The sequence below is a fragment of the Oncorhynchus nerka genome, linkage group LG19 (genome assembly GCF_034236695.1).
Source record: "Oncorhynchus nerka isolate Pitt River linkage group LG19, Oner_Uvic_2.0, whole genome shotgun sequence".
NCBI classification, from domain to species: domain Eukaryota; kingdom Metazoa; phylum Chordata; class Actinopteri; order Salmoniformes; family Salmonidae; genus Oncorhynchus; species Oncorhynchus nerka.
Window position 1 is genome coordinate 976,698 of NC_088414.1, and position 21,858 is coordinate 998,555.

General features: G+C 42.7%; 1 protein-coding gene across 2 annotated transcripts in view; it reads right to left on the minus strand.

The window, feature by feature from the left end:
- LOC115147122 (pro-neuregulin-1, membrane-bound isoform-like) overlaps nt 1-12,967 on the minus strand; it is a 73,829-nt gene extending 60,862 nt beyond the window's left edge. For both annotated transcript variants that reach the window (XM_029689136.2, XM_029689135.2), the window contains exon 1: nt 11,529-12,967. In XM_029689136.2, coding sequence (XP_029544996.1) covers nt 11,529-12,243 — 715 coding nt within the window. In that variant the 5' untranslated portion in view covers nt 12,244-12,967. The remainder of the gene's footprint in view (nt 1-11,528) is intronic.
- Nucleotides 12,968-21,858: the final 8,891 nt, after the last annotated feature.

The following is a 21,858-nucleotide window of genomic DNA, read 5'->3' on the forward strand; positions in this document are numbered from 1 at the left end:
TACTATTGACTAATTGACACATTTTTAATAGACTGGTCTCTGTCTATGTTATGGATTTGATGAATAATGGTTAAACAATGTATACATTTAACTAGAACTATATCTAATTTAATTCTACCCTGCTTTACTATATCTGATTTATAATGTTAGTTCATAAGAAAGAGGTTATGTAGCATGGATAAGGAGTAATTAAAACATAATAAAACCATTCCAACTAGGTTGGAGAGGAATGCATGTGTGTGTCTGAAGTAAGCAAAGAGGAATAAGAGAGAATAAATACTATTGACTAATTGACACATTTTTAATAGACTGGTCTCTGTCTATTTTATGCAAATAAGGATCTTACAAATTCTTAGAAACCGACAGAGTGATTTTAATTGAATTGGTTAATGAACAAATATAGGAATTATAAAATTTCCTTGACACATTCTCAGTCCTCCTTATCCTGTATCCACAATCATCTCCTTTGTTTTGATCACGTTCAGGGAGTTTGTCCTTGCACCACACGATCAGGTCTCTGATCTCCTCCCTATAGGCTGTCTCATCATTTTTGGTGATCAGGTCTACCACTGTTGTGTCATCTGCAAACGTAATGATGGTGTTGGAGTCGTGCCTGGCCATGCAGTCATGAGTGAACAGGGAGTAGAGGAGGGGACAGAGCACGCACCCATGAGGGGACCCGTGTTGATGATCAGTGTGGCGGACGTGTTGTTACCTATCGTTACCACCTGGGTGCAACCCGTCAGGAAGTCCAGGATCATGTTGCAGAAGGAGGTGTTTAGGCCCAAGGTCCTTAGCTTAGTGATAAGCTTTGAGGGCACTACGGTGTTGAAAACTGAGCTGTAGTCAATGAATAGCATTCTCACATAGGTGTTCCTTTTGTCAAATTGTGAAAGGGCCGTGTGGAGCGCAATAGCGATTGCATCATTTGTGGATCTGTTGGGGTGGTATGCAAATTGAAGTGGGTCTAGGGTTTCTGAGATAATGGTGTTGATTTGAGCCATGACCAGCATTTCAAAGCACTTCATGGCTACAGACGTGAGTGCTATGGGTCGTCAGTCATTTAGTTAGGTTACCTTAGTGTTCTTGGGCACATGGACAATGGTGGTCTGCTTCAAACATGTTCGTATTACAGACTCAGACAGGGAGATATTGAAAATGTCAGTGAGGACACTTGCCAGTTGGTCAGAGCATGCTCGGAGTACACATCCTGGTAATCCATCTGGCCCTGCGGCCTTGTGAATGTTGACCTGTTTAAAGGTCTTACTCACATCGGCTGCGGAGAGCGTGATCACACATTCATCCGGAACAGCTGATGCTCTAAATCATGTTTCATTGTTACTTGCCTCAAAGCAAGCATAGAAGTAATTTAGATGGTCTGGTAGTCTCGTGTCACTGTGCAGCTCTCGACTGTGCTTCCCTTTGTAGTCTGTAATAGTTTGCAAGCCTTGCCGCAGCCGACGAGCATCGGAGCCGTTATAGTATGATTCGATCTTTGTCCTGTGTTGATGCTTTGCCTGTTTGATGGCTCGTTGGAGGGCATAGCGGTATTTCTTATAAGCTTCCGGGTGAGAGCCCCACTTCTTGAAAGAGACAGCTCTACCCTTTAGCTCAGTTTGGATGTTGCCTGTAATCCATGGCTTCTGGTTGGGGTATTACATACTGTCATTGTGGGACAACGTCATCGATGCACTTATTGATGAAGCCAGTGACTGATGTGGTGTACTCCTCAATGCCATCGGAAGAATCCCGGAACATATTCCAGTCTGTGCTAGCAAAACAGTCCTGTAGTTTAGCATCTGTTTCATCTGACCTCTTTTTTATTGACAGAGTCAAGGGTGCTTCCTGCTTTGTTTTTTGCATGTATGCAGGAATCAGCAGGGTATAATTATGGTCAGACTTTCCAAATGGAGGGAAAGAGAGAGCTTTGTACGCATCTCTGCGTGTGGAGTAAAGGTGGTCTAGATTTGTTTCTCTCTGGTTGCACATTTAACATGTTGATAGAAATGAGGTAAAACGGATTTAAGCTTCCCTGCATTAAAGTCCCTGGCCACTAGGAGCGCCACCTCTGGATGTGCTCGCACTCATTGAGTGCGGTCTTAGTGCCAGCATCGGTTTGTGGTGGTAAATAGACAGCTACGAAGGATACAGATAAACTCTCTAGGTAGATAGTGTGGTCTACAGATTATCATGAGATACTCCACCTCAGGCGAGCAAACCTTGAGACTTCCTGAGATATCGTGCACCAGCGGTTGTTCACAAATATACACAGACCGCTACCCCTTGTCTTACCAGAGGCTGCTGTTCTATCCTGCCATACAGTGTACTGTATAACTCACCAGCTGTATGTTATTTATGTCATCGTTCAGCCACAACTCGTTGAAACATAAGATATTACAGTTTTTAATGTTCCGTTGGTAGGATATACGTGCTTGTAGTTCATTATCGAGCGATTGTACATTGGTCAATAGTACCGATGGCAAAGGCAGATTAGCCACTCGTCGCTGGATCCTCACAAGGCACCCCGAAGTCCTTCCGTGAAACCTCTGTCTATTTCTCCTGCGAATGACGGGGATGGGGGCCTATTCCGGTATCTGGGGTAAATCCCTCTCATCCGACTCATTAAAGAAAAATGACTCATCCAGTTCCAGATGAGTAATCGCTGTTCTGATGTCCAGAAGCTCTTTTCGGTCATAAGAGACGGTAGCAGCAACACTATGTACACAATGAGTTACAAACAACATGAAAAAACAAACAAAATAGCACAGTTGGTTCAGAGGCTGTAAAACAGCAGTCATCCCCTGCGGCACCATCATCATACTCCTGTTAAAGCAAAAACCAAAACGTGCATCCCTTGGGTTCCCAAGGACCGAGTTTGGGAAATGCTGCATTATTTGGTGAAGCTGTATACTTACGCAAAATGAAACCACAAAGGCAAAAATGTGTGTACTGATTTATGGTGCTGTCAGGTGGTAGCTACGTCACCTTGACTGGTTTATCATTGATCTTTACAAGACAATGTGAGAGAAAATATTCAACTAAGTTTTGCTATTGATATCTAATTTTAAGTCAATGGGAAGGTAAAATTAAATCACAGCCTAGATTAAGGAAGAAGGATACTTCCAATTCAAGACAAAAAATAATTTCGCAGGGTCATGGAGAACACAGTTATTTTACATTTTAAATCGAGAGAAACTTGATCTAGGTAAAAAATGTCAATGCAGTCAAAATAATTTTCAAGTGAAATTATGAAGCTTCTTTCTTGTTATAGAGCTAGGCTTATGCCAACTTATGAACTAGCTCAGTTGAAACAAACTAATGCCCTGGTGCATTGTCAAGGAAAGTTCACTGAAGGAAAATAAATCCCATGTCACAGTGGTCATTTTATTAGACCCACTTATTCTCAGCCTTCCCTCTTCCAGTTCTTTCACTTCAGCAACTACTGCTTCTTGTCATTACAATATGTTGTATTATTAATGTTAATGTAACCATGCCTTTTAGCATCAGTGGGATACAACAACCCAATATAATAATATATCAAACTGCCCAGTGTAACGGCTTTCTTCCGTCGAAAGAGAGTCGGACCAAAATGCAGCGTGGTGGTTACTCATGTTCTTTCATGAAATAGAACGATACATGAAATAACTAAATAAATATACAAAACAACAAACGGAACGAGAAAACCTATACAGCCTGTCTGGTGCTAACTAACACAAAGACAGGAACAATCACCCACAAAACACACAGTGAAACCCAGGCTACCTAAATATGGTTCCCAATCAGAGACAACGAGAATCACCTGACTCTGATTGAGAACCGCCTCAGGCAGCCAAGCCTATGCTAGACACCCCTACTCAGCCACAATCCCAATGCCTACAAAAACCCCAATACGACAACACAATAAACCCATGTCACACCCTGGCCTGAACAAATAATTAAAGAAAACACAAAATACTAAGACCAAGGCATGACACCCAGCAATCATGACCCCATTGGCATCATGTGAGTATTCTGTGGGCAAGGTGGGCAGGGGCTAGCCCACACCGGCCCAACACGGGCGAGCCCAGCAAAGGCTAGCCCACACCAAGCCCACATCAGCCCAACACGGGCTAGCCTACAACAGCCCAACACAGGCTAGCCCCCACCAATCCCACATGAACCCAACACGGGCTAGCCTACAACAGCCCAACACAGGCTAGCCCACATCAATCCAACACAGACTAGTCTACACCAGCCCAACACGGGCTAGCCCACATCAATCCAACACAGACTAGTCTACACCAGCCCAACACGGGCTAGCCCACATCAATCCAACACAGACTAGTCTACACCAGCCCAACACGGGCTAGCCCACACCAATCCAACACAGACTAGTCTACACCAGCCCAACACGGGCTAGCCCACATCAATCCAACACAGACTAGTCTACACCAGCCCAACACGGGCTAGCCCACACCAAGCCCAGCTATTACATAATATAGGAGGCGACAATTCATTAAAATAATTTGGCTTTTCCCACCTCCCTTTTGTGCAACCGTTACTGAGAAGTGTCATTCCAATTTAAGGCATAGATTGAATAAGATCAAGCATAACCTGTGATAGCAGACACCCGCATAGCGGATATTTTGGCAGTGTCGGAGGTGGAACTAAGGTGAGCAGCATTGTCATGAAGTGTTATAAGTTCAAAACGAGAAAGTGTAGGCTAAATATAAATAATTACGCTCAAAATGAAAAATAATTCAACTAAATAAGGAGGATTTCTATAATCCTAACTGAGGTGTAGATTGCATCTCACATTCCAGTGTTCGAACTTGTAAACAAGGCTGTGTGGAATTTCTGACTCCCACATTGCCACATTGCCAATGTCAATGTCTGCTTTATGCCAGGAGTCTCTTGTGGATTTGACAGCTCTAACACAGTTCCACTTTCGACACCCCCAAAACAACAACTACTCGGATGTTGGCTAAAGCGGATCTGATTGAATCAAGCCCTAAGTGTTCTGTTGTGTGATGCCAATTATTTTGACTCTTGAATCTTGCCAATGAGGAAGTCTTAAACAAGTGCATGTGACATGAAAAACTGAACAGTTTATTTTCAAAAAATATACTGTATGTATGATAGCAACAACTTGGTTGTCTTTCTGATACAATATAACGCATTCACTGAATATCTTTCAAGCGTAAAGTGATACAATTTATGCATTGTAATGAAAAAATTATAAAAATCTACGGAAAGGTTCATTGGCCCAATGCGGGCAGCCTACATGGGGCCAATATTTTAGCCCACATTGAGTCCACACCGTGCCAATGTGGGCATGTTTGCTGGGTGAACACTATAGAAGCCTGTACAATCTCTAAGCATTGTGATCATGGAGGGGCGCATTGTGCTATATCAGGTATTTTCTATGAGCCACTATGATTAATATATGTAAATGGCTCTATCACAACAAGATGGCTTCCTATACCTACTGCCTTTATTGAGTTCCGGAAATTTATGGGGAATAGCTCATTAGCTTGGCTTGAAATAAATGTTCTACTGTGCTGCTGTAAATGCTCTGTTTCCTGAAGAGAATGTGTTGAGAAGATAGCTGAAGGGGTTATTTACCCAAGTAATGGCTTTATAAACAGAACAGGGAAAGACCATTGGGTGTGTATGTGTGTTATCTGTCAAACTGAGGCAGAGGCCCCCCTGTTCTGTACACTCCAAAGCCCATTTTTGCTGAGACAAGGTAATATTTAATAGGAATATCGAACTCTAAATTATACAGAACTCGAGTGAAGAACTTAAATCACCTTAATGCGGCTACCCACATGAAAAAATGGTATAGTATACTACGGTGACACTACGGTATCTTTGACATAGAAGTGGAGGCTTTTTCTGGAGAAATACTAAAAGAGCACATTTTCCATAACCTGTAGGTACTGTAGGACTGGGGTCTGACCGGATAGTTCAGAACTTCTGCTGTTTTCTATAACCTGTATGGAACACAATATGGTCCAAACTTGGAATGTAGGTTTCTCACTTATCCCAATTTGTGCCACCCATATGGAAGAGGGGAATGGGCAGGGTATATGTACATTTGAAACTATACTATTTACCATAGTTAAAAAAGTGTAGTGTTTTTGCAGACACAGTATTCTACAGTCTACTACAACGTTCTACAGTAGGTACAACACATGCTCGAGGGATACTACAGTGTGTAGTATAGTATTCTACAGTCTACTACAACGTTCTACAGTAGGTACAACACATGCTCGAGGGATACTACAGTGTGTAGTATAGTATTCTACAGTCTACTACAACGTTCTACAGTAGGTACAACACATGCTCGAGGGATACTACAGTGTGTAGTATAGTATTCTACAACGTTCTACAGTAGGTACAACACATGCTCGAGGGATACTACAGTGTGTAGTATAGTATTCTACAGTCTACTACAACGTTCTACAGTAGGTACAACACATGCTCGAGGGATACTACAGTGTGTAGTATAGTATTCTACAGTCTTTTTTTGTATATATCATTTTATATTCACTATGAATTAAAGATAAAAAGAGACTGTACATTTCCCCCCTTTTTGTTCCCCTTTGACCTCCTTCCTCCCGTCCCGTCCCCCATAATGCCTCCAAACACATTTAAAAAGGGAAAGTCATTGAGTTACATGTTATAAAACAAAACAAAAGTATACAACAATGTTACTTCAATACAAGCCAAAATGTAATAGCCTAGCAATCAGGTGATCTTATAGGCCTATATAGCAGTGACCTCAAGGGGTGGGGGTGGGGCCAAGAATACTAATCTGGAGGAAGTGTTTGGAGCTGTTCAAAATAGGATATCATCAAGTCCCAGGTGGACGTGCACAATTAGGTGGTTGACCCTCGAATGGCATACATCATTTTTCCAAATTTTAGAAACAGCATCAGATCTTTGAGCCAAAGAGAGGCTAAGGGAGGACTGATAGATTTTCAACCCTTTAAAACGCTTCTGCTGGCTAACAGGGAGGCAAAGGTCAGAGAAGGATTGTTTTTTGCTACTCCAAAAATAGCCATTTCTGCACTAGGCTGCAACTTTCAATCAAATGCTTCAGAAAGGCTTTTAAATATAGTGAACCAATAGTCTGCCAGATGAGGAATTTCTTTGAAACCGCCTCATGCCAATGACTCCTTATATGGCTGTGAATGAGCTACGAATGAGCTTACGTTTTCCACGTTTTCCCCAAGGTGTCTACGGCATTGTGACGTCTTTTTAGGCCTTTCCATTGAAGAATGGCTGTAAGGGACCATATATAGCATGTGGTCACATGGTGTCTCCCGCAGAAAATCTTGCGTAAAATACTGAGGTAGCCATTTTTCCAATCGCTTCTTATATATGTTAAAAACACCTTGAGGATGGATCCTAAACAACGTTTGTCATGTTTCTGTCGATATTATGGAGCAAATTTTGAAAAAAGTTTGGCGTTATAGTTGCAGCATTTTTCGGTTGATTTCTCAGCCAAGCATGATGAAGAAACGGGAGCTTTTTCGCCTACAAAAATAATCTTTTTGGAAAAAAGGAACATTTGCTATCTAACTTGGAGTCTCCTGAGTGAAAGCATCTGAAGTTCTTCAAAGGTAAATGATTTAATTTGGTTGCTTTTCTTATTTTCGTGAAAATGTTGCCTGCTGCCAGCAGAGCCTAGCATAGCATTATGCCATGATAAACTTACACAAATGCTTGTCTAGCGTTGGCTGTAACGCATATTTTGAAAATCTGAGATGACAGTGTTGTTAACAAAAGGCTAAGCTTGTGTTTGAATATATTTATTTCATTTCATTTGCGATTTTTTTGCGTATTCATGTCCGCTGCGTTATGCTAATGCATTTGAGGCTATGATTACGCTCCCGGATACGAGTTTGCTCGTCGCAAGAGGTAATTAAGCCTCTTCTTGTTGTAAAAATACATTTCAATATAAATGTGACGTTAGCTAGTCAGATAGTAAACAGTCAAGTGTGTCCAGCCAGCTCCCGCTAGCCAGCCAAATTGATTGTGATGTATTATAGCTAACGTTGCCATTAATCTCAGTCAAATAAAACTAAATGAAATAAATCGGTTTCTCCCGGAACAAGAAAAATAAACATTGTTTTCACGTGAAAAGTAATATCCAAGTGGATGTCATGAAAATCAGTCCATTGCCAGCTAACAAAGTAGCCATTCACATATACCTCCCGCCATGTCTCGCCAGCTGGGTCGCTTCTTCTATCAACTATACTCTTCGCTCCGGACATAGAATGCTTTAGCCTCGGCCACTGTGTCAAAAATGAGGGTCTCTCCCTTGCAAAAGATACGAAGATGGGCAGGGTGTAGGAACTGAAACTTTATCCCCTTCTTGTAGAGACAGGTTTTTAGGTTCTTGAATTCAGCTCTTTTCTTCATGATATTGGCACTCATGTCCAGGTAGAATCGTATATCTTGGCCATAGAATTTTGGTTGATGCTCCTTTGCCCAGCACATTGCCCGTTCCTTGTTTTGGTAATGATAAAAGTAGGCTATGATCGCCCTAGGCCGCTCCCCTGAGTTGGGTTTGGGGGTAAGGGATCTGTGCTCTCGGTCGAGCTCTGGCGGTTTGTCCTGTTACTCACCAGCATGTCAGAGACAAATTGACTCCAGGCTCAATTCCCTCCATGATGCCAATGATCCAGATCTATTCCCTTTTGGCATAATTCTCCAACGAATGTACCTTGGAAAGTAGAGCTGTGTTGTCCGTTTTCATATGAGAGACAGCTGCTTCTAGCTCAGCAATCCGCTCGGTGTTGTCAGTGGAGAAACCTTCTAGTGTTGTGAGGCGTTGCCCAAACGTGTTGACCGTTTCTCGAAAGGCATCAATGGAAGTTTGGAGAGGTGCCAGTGAAGTGATGAGGAGACAAGCCATATTCTCTTTTAGGCTTCTTTGTTTAGCTAGCTCAGCTACAAGTGTGGTCATAGTAAAGGCCTCCAACTCTGCATCAGGATTGGCCACGGCAGCCATGTTAGGCATTCGAGTAGTTGGTTCGACCTTCAACAATATGTTGGTTGTAGCAGTTCTTTTTTTCTTTTTTTTTTAAGAATATAACCAACTGATACATCTACATAAAAACAGTGGCATGTAAAATTAAAGTTTAAATAGGGACCTCTGTCAAACACGTCTTCTTAGATCGAACGACCGGAGGTCTCCCAGTATACTACAGTCTATTACAGAATTGTATAGTAAGTACTATAATATTCTATAGTAAACTGTAATATTTTTTCATGTGGGTAAACCAAATTGGCAAGGGAATTGTGACAATGGAATTAGACATTTCTCAGTTCAACACAAACTGTAATGAAATGCAAATTTGACTACTATTAGGAAATACCAATTAGGGAAAAGGAAGCGCATTAGAGGGTGATTAAGAGGGTGCACCAATTGTATTAATATATGTTACAGTCAACTAGCCCGAGCATGCCATGTACTTGCAACATTGAGTGATTGTTGTATATATATATTTTTTTGCAGAACATTTACAGGTGTGTTGTAGGTCGCCGACAACACCAACTGTCTCATACACACATGCAGTCATAGGAATGTCGGACACAACTTTGATACAGCTCTCCACAGATTGATATGGCATCCATACTGGCTTATTCGTTAGCTTCCTTCACATTTTCTAATTTGCTCAATATGTCAAATAATGCAACAAATCACTAACACGTTCACTTCCTGGTTGGACAGCTGACCTGCTCTCTGGGTATTGATTTGGTCTGGGATTACCAAAGCAGCAGATCACATTTCCAATTTAAATCCCCAAATTGATCATGTAGCTTAAAAAAAGGGGTGAGTGTCTTGCCTCACAGCAGCCCTCAATTTGACTAATGAATGCAGACACACCACCTGTGTCTTTCAATTTCTAAAATGTGCCTCTGCTGTGGTGGAACACGCCAATAAATTCTATAAACGTCATCAATGCATGAGTTACGAAAAACTTCAATCGATGCGAGGCATTCATAGTTTCTGAGCGAAGCTGCACATACAGTATTAAACTTTCATCTGTGCTGATGATTGGCAGATTTCACTGCCAATGCTTTTGTTTCATCAGGGGTGTGTCAAAAACACAAGGAAACCTTCCCATCTCTCTGCTCACTAAGCCAAGCACACACGTCAGCTATTATTAACCAAATATCCTGCCTTTCGAACAGATGTCCATCTATAATCTACTCATCACATCTCCAACAGGCAATTGTCAAGTGTGAATTAATTACACTGAAAATCTAATTTGCATGAGGAAATGCATCAAGGGCAGGCAGCCACAAAAACACACAGCTAAACCACAAGAGTCAAATACAGATGTAGGATTTTGATTTGATCACTCTTTTGTTGCTAAGAACATTTTGGACTAAAAGTTAAAATCCTGTTGCTGCAAGATTATTTTGCTGAGACAATACTAGTCAAATTAAGATGAGGACAGGTGAGAAAAACATATGAAATCTCGTAGGGAATGGGGAATAACGCTGCAAGAGGACAGAAGTGCTGGTAGAGTCAGCAGCTTCCCAGCAGTTCTAACTCTGGCGGCTCTCAAAGTCATGGTAGATAGCATTACCGGGATTGTATTTCTCTGTGGCTCAGAGGTGGAGGGGGAATCAATTAGCCTCCAGCAGGCTCTGACATTGAAATGGAGCATCGGCCTGGCAGGAGGAAGTCTCTCCGTCACCACAGCATTTAGTTTTAGGAAGTCGTGCATCATCACCTAATGATTTGTCATATGAAATGGAAATCATGCACGGCTAGCATTGGGGGCCCTTGTGCTTATTTCAAATATGCAGATGAGAACATGTTTTGGTGAAATTGACATGACAGCATAGTATTAAAATGCTTGTGACTAACTGTATGGAATGTGGTGTGTGGAACTGTAAGGGGCGTGTTTGTGCAGTAGTAGATCGTTTTTTAGTTTATAGTTGGTTGTTTAGTACTAATAGCCTGTGGTGGTTTCGAAAGGGATTTTGTTTCTTGCGCACACCCAGGTAGGTTGGTAATTCTTCTGAGGCTTAGTCATGGTAACTTGCGCTACACAGCCAAGTCACAGCATGTCTGCTTTCAGACAGAGAGCAACAGACATTATCATTCTCCGCATAGAGTTGCATAATAGGAAAAAAAGAATGTTTTAAAAACAACATGTAGAAGTAGTGGCCTTTTCAGGCTGCGTATTGTACACTGGAGGATTGTATGCAAACTATTTCTCTGAATGGTATCACATGAATATCTCCTTTCTGTCTGTACCCAGTATGCTGATGTTTGATTTCAACATCAACTGACAGTAGATTTCCTTCATCTGACTACAATATCTGGTTCCCTTAAAAGAAACATGCTTTACCCTAGTGAATATCTGTGAGTTTGTCTTTATCCGACATTAAACTTCAGAATCCTTTCTTGTCTAAACTTCCTGAACATATTTACTGAAGATGAGCGTAAACTAAAACTGAGAGGAAATGAAAATACCACATGGTGTCATTGGAAATACAAAATGTGGCGTACTTACAGAATTTAGGGAGAACAACGTCATTAGATTCCACAGTAGTTTGGGTGTGGGGGGTTGGTGTTCCCTTTTTCACTGGTTTTGGGGTGTTAGGGGGTCCAGGTTGCGTGGGCGGGTCTGTGGGGTACATCAATGCAGAAGTAGGGCTGTACTGAGTCACTCTGGGGGACTGGGGTATAAAGGGTCCTCCGGTGGGTTTCCCCTCTACTATGACCTCAGGTTGTCCTGTGGTGGTGGTCGTCGGCATGGGGACAGGGGAGGGGTAGGGAAATGACACTGGCAGATCCCGTGTGGGGTCAGAAATGATGATGAAGGGGTTTTGTTCCATGCGATCAGGGTCCAGGTGGGTGGGCGGCTCATACTCAAAGATTTTGTCCACAAAGACCCACTTGAGTCCGGCGGTGCAGAGGGCCAGGCTGAGCAGGCAGGCCAGGATGGGGAGGATGCAGATCTTCTCCGAGCGCAGGCAACTGCGCACCTGTTCCATCTCTATGCACACACAGCAGGTCCCTGCCAAGCCCAATAATCCCAGGGGCCCGGCTCGACCGCCATCGCAATTGTCCCCGCCTCCCTCTGTGCCCTCTTCCCCGCACTCTCCACCTGCCGCAGCCCCCTCCGGCGCCTCCTCGGAGGCTCGTCTAGGATCGGTGCAGGACGCTGATCCGAGAGGGACAACCAGCCCGGCGGAGGAGTCCTCCGCCTCCACACTCTCCGCCATCCTCCCTCTCTCTCTCTTAGACAGAAGGATCTCTGGACTCAACTCAAAGCACACAGCAGCTGGCTGTGGCGGGTACTGTAAAGTGTGTTGTCCATTATCAGATCGCCATGGTGGGGGTTGGGTGGGAGATGAAGAAGGAGGATGCTTTTCAGAGCCGTGCGGGGTTTACCTTTTTAACGTCTGGTAAATAAACCGATAAGACTTGCGTGACAGGGAGAAAGATTTCTTCACAGGTTCACTCTCTCATGGGAAATGTATTCACAAAACAAGTCCTGAAATAGAAGCATCAGATTCAGCTCAGCTTAGATGCACAACAAAAGTAGCCCAGAAGACATGATCCAGTTGAGTTCAGTGCATTTCGCTGGGTGGAATCAATAGACGCTCACTCAACTGAGGACAGCTGCTGTGTAAACGCTACGGGCAGGATGCGGCTCTAGTGGCTGGGACAGATCAAGCAGGCACTGCGGTGGCAGGAGTGACATGCTGTCTGTCTGTCTGTGGTGTTCAAGCAGCAGCCGAGAGGGGATGAATCATCTCAGCAGGTCCAGAGAAACAGATCATTAGTGGAGAGAGAGAGACGCACAATGCGGAAGGATTGCCAAGTCAGGATATTCCCGTTTTCTTCCTCTACACACCCCTCCTCTCCCCTTTAGCCACTCTCTCTCTTCTTCTCTCTCTCCCACTCACTCGGTCTCTCTCTGTTTGATATGTCCACTCACTCTTCCCAGGCTGCTCCCAGTCTGAATACAAAGCATACAGCTAAACAAGTTTGTACTTGATCCAATTATGAGGAATGGCAACGAATCACAGGCAAGCAGACGGCTCAGGCCTCTCTCTCTTCCTCGCTCTCTCTCTCTCAACCTCTCAGACTAGAACATTGATTATGCTAATACAAAAATGGGTATGTTTTTTTTTTGTCAAGGGGTGGGAGCCATTGAAATAGACATATGTTCCGCCCCAAGGGGATTGAGCTATTGTTTTATGGCTCTTCTCAGATATCGTCCTTCATTTGGAGTGAATGACAATTAAAGGAAAAATCAGTGAAGTAATATTTCCATTCAAATAACCAAATAGGGAACTTTCCATTAAAATAACCCAATAGGGAGTCACTCATTATCAAAACACAATTCAATTTTGTCATAGTTTACCATGCCTAATTGTTCATAATAAAGAGGCAAATTTCATCGCTAGCATGATGTTCTTCTTTTCTCAAAATTCAATATGACACATATGCATGTTTTGAGCGTGTCTGTGTGGAAATAAAAGCTTAGACTTCTGACATTTGGGCAATTCAGTCAAAACAAAAAAGGGATTGGGACATAAATGAGCTAAATCTGTCTTAAAATCTTAAATCAAAATTTATTAGCACTAAAAGAGTCTCTTCCCACAGGGAATCCTTACCTTCAGATGGGTAAAACTAATTTCCATAATACTATTCTTTAGGGAACTACTTTACTTCATACATGTATTACTACACCAAGTTATTCAAAGGCAATATGTTCATACATGTTACTTTAAGTTAAGAAACCGTATTGGATGGGCTGAATAGTAATAGCGAGTACAATTTCTTGCTAATCCATGGGACACAGAACCAGCTCAACTTCTCATCATTCAGAAGCATAGCTCAGATATGCACAGCACCATGAATGCTCTATTTATCACAGGAGGTTGGTGGCACTTTAATTGGGGAGGACTGGCTCGTGGAAATGGCAAGTGGAATCAGTGAAACGGTATCAAATGGTTTCCATGGGTTGGTCGCCATTCCTTTCGCTCCGTTCCAGAAATGATTATGAGCCGTGCTCCCCTCAGTAGCCTCCACTACTATTTACTACACCTCTGTAGAAAATCCCTGTCTTGTTTGTCACACAGCCCATGCGTATTTGCTTTGGCCCTCAAATCCCATCTGCCACAATGCAAAGAGGATCCGGGATTATTACTGGTCACAAAATCCACACTTTTTCATGGCTGGTTTTAAGCACAATATCCTAACGATCCTGAGCAGCACGACAAAGATGTCCCCCTGGTGAGCTGTTAAGCTCTTCCCCCCTGTGCAAATAGGCTGGGAGGACAATCCAAAGACTGCGGTCTGAGTGAGCAAGCGAGGGGGAGTTTAACCAGGAGGAGGACCACAGTCAGAAAGGTCCAGTCAATGCCACACTTCCCGTTGACACACAAATGACTCTTTTCAATCATCAAGAGGAATTAATACCGGTAATGATATCTTTGGGTCAGTACAGTGGCCTCCTGTCAAGTGACTGTTCTCATCCTCTGGATCTGGGTGTCTGTATATTAAACTTTACAGTACATCTATGCCATTTAAAACAGAGGTTTGATCAAAAGAGGTATACTTTATTTGATAGCACCTCATGCCTAGGATCAAACACATTAGCGTAAAGGCCCAGTGATTTGAATTATGCATGATGAGTCACTGCAAGTAATGGAGAGATATTTGGTATGGAGACCGCTCTGCAAACCAATGGATGTCTATGAAATACATTTAATTTGGCAGGCAGGGATACCTCATCGAATTCCACAAATTGTCTAGGGGCTCAATAGCTTTCAAGATGATACAGATCTTACGATGGAGGAAGGAAGGGGGAAGCTAATGTGTGTGACACTGAACAAGCATTAAAGCGTGCGAGATGAAAGACGCCAGAGAGGATACATTTTTTTTTATCTGACATCAAACAAGTACAATTTCAAGGGTAGTAGTGAACTGTAGTCACATAAATTGAGAACATGGTAAAACTTCAGGAATATCTAAAGTGACGAAAATTCCAGGAAATTACTTTGACATACTGAATCCCAAGAACAGACTGGCAGCAGTTGCAGTAAGGTTAAATCAATGAAATAAATGGAGTCACGTTACCCTAAACCTAGTCAACGTCTAATGGTGAAGCCAAACGGGTGTTGCCAAATGTGCTTGGATTGCCAGATACTACACTTATTAAGGTACAACCAATGGTGTACTGTATATGCTGTAAACCCTGGATTGCTGATGCAATGTTTTGGCCAATGAGACGCTTTAAAGCCACCAGTCAGCCATATTGGCCCTCCTCAGAAAGCAGACCTCCATAGGAATGAATAGAATTCTACAATACTTCATTTAAATGTTTCAAGGACTTAATTACATGTATTTAAGTATTTAGTTGTAGTGGGGGTGTAATATTAGTACTTTCAAAAAATGATACTTTAAGGAAAATGTTTATTTATTTATTATTTGTATGTTTAGTTTACATAATATCATGTTAAAGTGTGCATTAAGGTGTCTGTAATAGAATAGATGTGGCAAAAACAAATGTAGACATTAATTAAATCCTTCAAATAGTTTCCTAAATATTTTTTTACAATGTGGAGGAGGGCCAAGATGGAGGCGTGGTGTCTTCAAAACAGCACCCCCTGTCAGTCATCTAGGGTATGTATAAATTATTGGGTACAACAATGTTTGGTTATGGTCGACGTATCCAACAATGTTACGGGCAACAAATGTTTTAATAATCCGCTGTTGATCAGAAAGTAATAAACATTAAAATGCTGTTTCTGAACTTGATCAAAGGCCAAAGGTACACTGAACAAAAATCTTAAACGCAACATGTGAAGTGTGAGCTCAAATAAAATATTCTTTCATATGCACAAAAATAGTATTTCTCTCAAATGTTCTGCACAAATTTGTTCACATCCCTGCTAGTAAGAATTTATCCTTTGCCAAGATAATTCATCCACCTGACAGGTGTGGCATATCAAGAAGCTGATTAAACAATGTTGTTTTAGATAATTTGGTAGTACATCTAACCGGCCTCACAACCGCATGTGACCACACCAGCCCAGGACTTCCACATCTGGCTTCTTCACCTGCGGGATTGTCTGAGACCAGCCACCTGGACAGCTGATGAAACTGTGGGTTTGCACAACTCTAGAATTTCTGTCAGATAACGTCTCAGGGAAGCTCATCATCCTCACCAGGGTCTTTACCTGACCTCAGTTCGGAGTAACCGACTTCAGTGGGCAAATGCTCACCTTTGCCACTGGCACGCTGCAGAAGTGTGCTCTTCAAGATGAATCCCCGTTTCAACTGTACCTGGCAGATGGCAGCGTGTATGGCGTCTTGTGGGCGAGATGTTTGCTGATGTCAACGTTGTGAACAGAGTGCCCCATGGTGCCCGCGGGGTTATGGTATGGGCAGGCATGATCTACGGACAACAAACACAATTGCATTTTATCGATGGCAATTTGAATGTAGAGAGATACCGTGACGAGATCCTGAGGCCTATTGTCGTGCCATTCATCTTCCACTATCACGTCACGTTTCAGCATGATAATGCACAGCCCCATGTTGCAAAGATCTGTACAGTCCTGGAAGCTGAAAATGTCCCAGTTTTTCCATGGCCGGCAAACTCAGACAACTTTATGTGAAGATGTGTCACCCTGCACAAGGCAAATGGTGGTCACACCAGATGCTGACTGGTTTTCTGATCCACTCCCCTACCTTTTTTTAAAGTACAGTATCTGTGACCAACAGATGCATATCTGTATTCCCAGTGATGTACAATCCATAGATTAGGGCCTAATTTATTTATTTCAATATACTGATTTCCGGATATATGAACTGTAACTTAGTCAAATCTTTGAAATTGTTGCATTTATATCTTTGATCAGGCTTAATATTTATAACACCCTGTGGAATCTGTCATCACCAAACTTTCAAGTATCCTAGTTAATATTGGTTTACCTAACGCTTGGATCAAAAATTCTCATCTAAGAAGTAATTGTGTCTGCTACAACTATCAAGAGATGTTCATTCTGAAAATCATCAATGTGCCTCTGTAACATTAGATGAAAAAGGACACCCTCGCTTGTGGTAATTATTCCTCCAGCTAAATAGGAACACGTTTATTTCCTTTTACATGCAGTCGTTTACAGGAAGTTCAATCCATTATTTATGGTAGAGGATAGGAGACAGATGGACCTGACCTACAAAACCCTACCGTAGATTTTAAAGTGAGACAGATTATCTGCCTATTGGCAGGAAGAAGGTTACGAGTGCATTAGGAGATGATAAGGCACTTTCTTGGCAAAAACAGCCAAGCATAACTTGTATTAACAAATACTGGACAAGGTCTAAGAGGAGTCAGGCTAGAAGTCAATAATTCTTTCACGGGCTACCTGATACAGTACGTTAATTGTAGGTGGGGGGGCGTACAGGTTGTCACCAATTTATTCATGTGCAATTTGTCCAAATGTTTTTTTTATAGGTGTGACATCATTACGTCCACCTGTTTTTAATCGAAGCAAGATAGTTAAATGGAAACGCGTCCAATTGTTGCATCTATTTTCTATGCGAACCTTCTAAATGTCGACAAAAACAATCACTGGGGAAGTTCATGAAAACATAGCTAGTGAGGTTTAAAGAAATAGAGGCCGATTTTAATCCTGCCAGAGCGCTGTATCATTGGCACGGACGAGACAGCACTTAGGGCATGCTGTAGCTAAGCTCCCTGTCGAGTCATTACATGGTGGAATATACAGTCGTGGCCAAAAGTTTTGACAATGACACAAATATTAATTTTCACAAAGTCTGCGGCCTCAGTTTGTATGATGGCAATTTGCCATACAAATGAACTGAATCCCCCCAAAACATTTCCACTGCATTTCAGCCCTGGCACAAAAGGCCCAGCTGACATCATGTCAGTGATGCCAGCAGCATACTACCCTGCATACCACTGCTGGCTTGCTTCTGAAGCTAAGCAGGCTTGGTCCTGGTCAGTTCCTGGATGGGAGACCAGATGCTGCTGGAAGTGGTGTTGGAGGGCCAGTAGGAGGCACCCTTTCCTCTGGTCTAAAAAAATATCCCAATGCCCCAGGGCAGTGATTGGGGACACTGCCCTGTGTATGGTGCTGTCTTTTGGCTTTGCACAAAAAGGGCTTCACAGGCAAGGATATTGCTGCCAGTAAGATGGCACCTAAATCAACCATTTATTGGATCATCTCCTAAAGTTGATTCAGCTGTGGGATCGGGGCACCACCAGTACAGAGCTTGGGGCACCACCAGTACAGAGCTTGGGGCACCACCAGTACAGAGCTTGGGGCACCACCAGTACAGAGCTTGGGACACCACCAGTACAGAGCTTGGGGCACCACCAGTACAGAGCTTGGGGCACCACCAGTACAAAGCTTGCTCAGGAATGGCAGCAGGCAGGTGTGAGTGCATCTGCATGCACAGTGAGGTGAAGACTTTTGGAGGATGGCCTGGTGTCAAGAAGGGCAGCAAAGAAGCCACTTCTCTCCAGGAAAAACATCAGGGACAGACTGATATTTTCCACAAAGTTTGCTGCTTCAGTGTCTTTAGATATTTTTGTCAGATGTTACTATGGAATACTGAAGTATAGTTACAATGATTTAATTAGTGTCAAAGGCTTTTATTGACAATTACATGAAGTTGATGCAAAGAGTCAATATTTGTAGTGTTGACCCTTCTTTATCAAGACCTCTGCAATCCGCCCTGGCATGCTGTCAATTAACTTCTGGGACACATCCTGACTGATGGCAGCCCATTCTTGCATAATCAATGTTTGGAGCTTGTCAGAATTTGTTGGTTTTTGTTTGTCCACAAGTTCTCAATGGGATTAAAGTCTGGGGAGTTTCCTGGCCATGGACCCAAAATATCGATGTTTTGTTCCCCGAGCCACTTAGTTATCACTTTTGCATTATGGCAAGGTGCTCCATCATGCTGGAAAACGCATTGTTCGTCACCAAACTGTTCCTGGATGGTTGGAAGAAGTTGCTCTCGGTGGATGTGTTGGTACCATTCTTTATTCATGGCTGTGTTATTAGGCAAAATTGTGAGTGAGTTTGAGATTGGGAGTGCCCACTCCCTTGGCTGAGGAGCAACCCCACACATGAATGGTCTAAGGATGCTTTACTGTTGGCATGACACAGGACTGATGGTAGCACTCACCTTGTCTTCTCCGGACAAGCTTTTTTCCGGATGCCCCAAACAATCGGAAAGGGGATTCATCAGAGGAAATGACTTTATCCAAGTCTTCAGCAGTCCAATCCCTGTACCTTTTGCAAATTAATATTTGTGTCATTCTCAAAACTTTTGTCCACGACTGTATGTAGGGGGCTTAAAAATGTAAAGATTGACCACTGCATAGTCCCAGCCTCGGATCCATGCCCTGACTTTGATGTGACAAAAAAGGAGCAGTTGAGTCAATTACACGGGAAAGAATTAAGGAGAGGCTGGGTGTGTGTTAGTGCCGTGGCTCTCTGTCTTCGCCTCCCCCTGTCCGCCAGCCTGGTGCCTCTGGTAAAGCCTCATTTGTTTCTCAGTTAAAAGACCTCTGTGTGCGACAGTCAGACACATGCACACACTCCGCCCCGTCCCACTAGTGCCTGTAATGGAGCTATGGGCAGGAAGTCAATGGAGGAGAGGGAGAAAGAGGGAGCTCCATTATTATTAGTGCTACGTGCACTGCGTATCATTATTTACCGTGGGAGAGTACATTGAGAGCAACAACTGAAGCAAACAAAGAGATAAAACCTTCGTGGCTTTCGAGTGTTTATCTCTCGCTTACAGTTTCTTGACTGATCTGTGAGAAAATAGCAAAAATGCTTTCTGATCCTCAAACATCAGAATTCAAATGAACTACAGAGGTGACAGAAGAAACACTGTCATCTAAATTATACAATGATACAAAAGACAACCCATAGGCAACACGTCAAATTAAATTGGCTTTTTTTATTTTTTATATTTCAACTTTATTTAACCAGGTAGGCAAGTTGAGAACAAGTTCTCATTTACAACTGCAACCTGGCCAAGATAAAGCAAAGCAGTTTGACACACACAACAACACAGAGTTACAACATGGAGTAAAACAAACATACAGTCAATAATACAGTAGAAAAATAAGTCTATATACAATGTGAGCAAATGAGGAGAGATAAGGGAGGTAAAGGCAATAAATGGTGGCGAAGTAAATACAATATAGCAATTAAAACACTGGAATGGTACATTTGACAGTAAATTAGTGTGCAAAGTAGAAATAATGGGGTGCAAAGGAGCCTAGTTAATAAATAAATGCAGTAATGGTAGAGGGAGTTGTTTGGGCAATTTATAGATGGGCTATGTACAGGTACAGTGAACTGTGAGCTGCTCTGACAGCTGGTGCTTAAAGCTAGTGAGGGAGATAAGTGTTTCCAGTTTCAGAGATTTTTGTAGCTCGTTCCAGTCAATGACAGCGGAGAATTGTAAGGAAAAGCGGCCAAAGGAGGAATTGGCTTTGGGGGTGACAAGTGAGATATACCTGCTGGAACGTGTGCTATGGGTGGGTGCTGCTATGGTGACCAGCGAGCAGAGATAAAGCGGGACTTTACCTAGCAGGGTCTTGTAGATGACCTGGAGCCAGTGGGTTTGGCGACGAGTATGAAGCGAGGGCCAGCCAACGAGACCGTACAGGTCGCAGTAGTGGGTAGTATATGGGGTTTTGGTGACAAATGGATGGCACTGTGATAGACTGCATCCAATTTGTTGAGTAGGGTGTTGGAGGTAATTTGTAAATGACATCACCGAAGTCGAGGATTGGTAAGATGTTCAGTTTTACGAGGGTATGTTTGGCAGCATGGGTGAAGGATGCTTTCTTGTGAAATAGGAAGCCAATTCTAGATTTAACTTTGGATTTGAGATGTTTAATATGAGTCTGGAAGGAAAGTTTACAGTCTAACCAGACACCTAGGTATTTGTAGTTGTCCACATATTCTAAGTCAGAACCGTCCAGAGTAGTGATGCTGGACGGGCGGGCAGGTGCAGGCAGCGATCGGTTGAAGAGCATGCATTTAGTTTTACTTGTATTTAATAGCAGTTGGAGGCCACGGAAGGAGTGTTGTATGGCATTGAAGCTCGTCTGGAGGGTTGTTAACTTCTTGAACCTCTGGGGGCAGTATTTCATTTTTGGATGAAAAACGTTCCCGTTTTAAACAAGATATTTTGTCATGAAAAGATGCTCGACTACGCATATAATTGACAGCTTTGGAAAGAAAACACTCTGACATTTCCAAAACTGCAAAGATATTGTCTGTGAGTGCCACAGAACTAATGCTACAGGCGAAACCAAGATGAAATTTCATACAGGAAGTGAGACAGATTTTTGAGGCGCTGTGTTCCAATGTCTCCTTATATGGCTGTGAATGCGCAAGGAGAGAGCCTACACTTTCTGTCGTTTCCCCAAGGTGTTTGCAGCATTGTGACGTATTTGTAGGCATATCATTGGTAAATTGACCATAAGAGACTACATTTACCAGGTGTCCGCTCGGTGTCCTCCGTCGAAACTATTGCGTAATCTCCATTTTGAACAGAGGCGAAACCAAACTGCCACGAGTGACTTATCATCGAATAGATATGTGAAAAACACCTTGAGGATTGATTCTAAACAACGTTTGCCATGTTTCTGTCAATATTATGGAGTTAATTTGGAAAAAAGTTCGCGTTTTAACACAGTATCCAAAGAAGGGCCAGAAGTATACAGAACGGTGTCGTCTGCGTAGAGGTGGATCAGAGACTCTCCAGCAGCAAGAGCGACGTCATTGATGTATACAGAGAAGAGAGTCGGCCTGAGAATT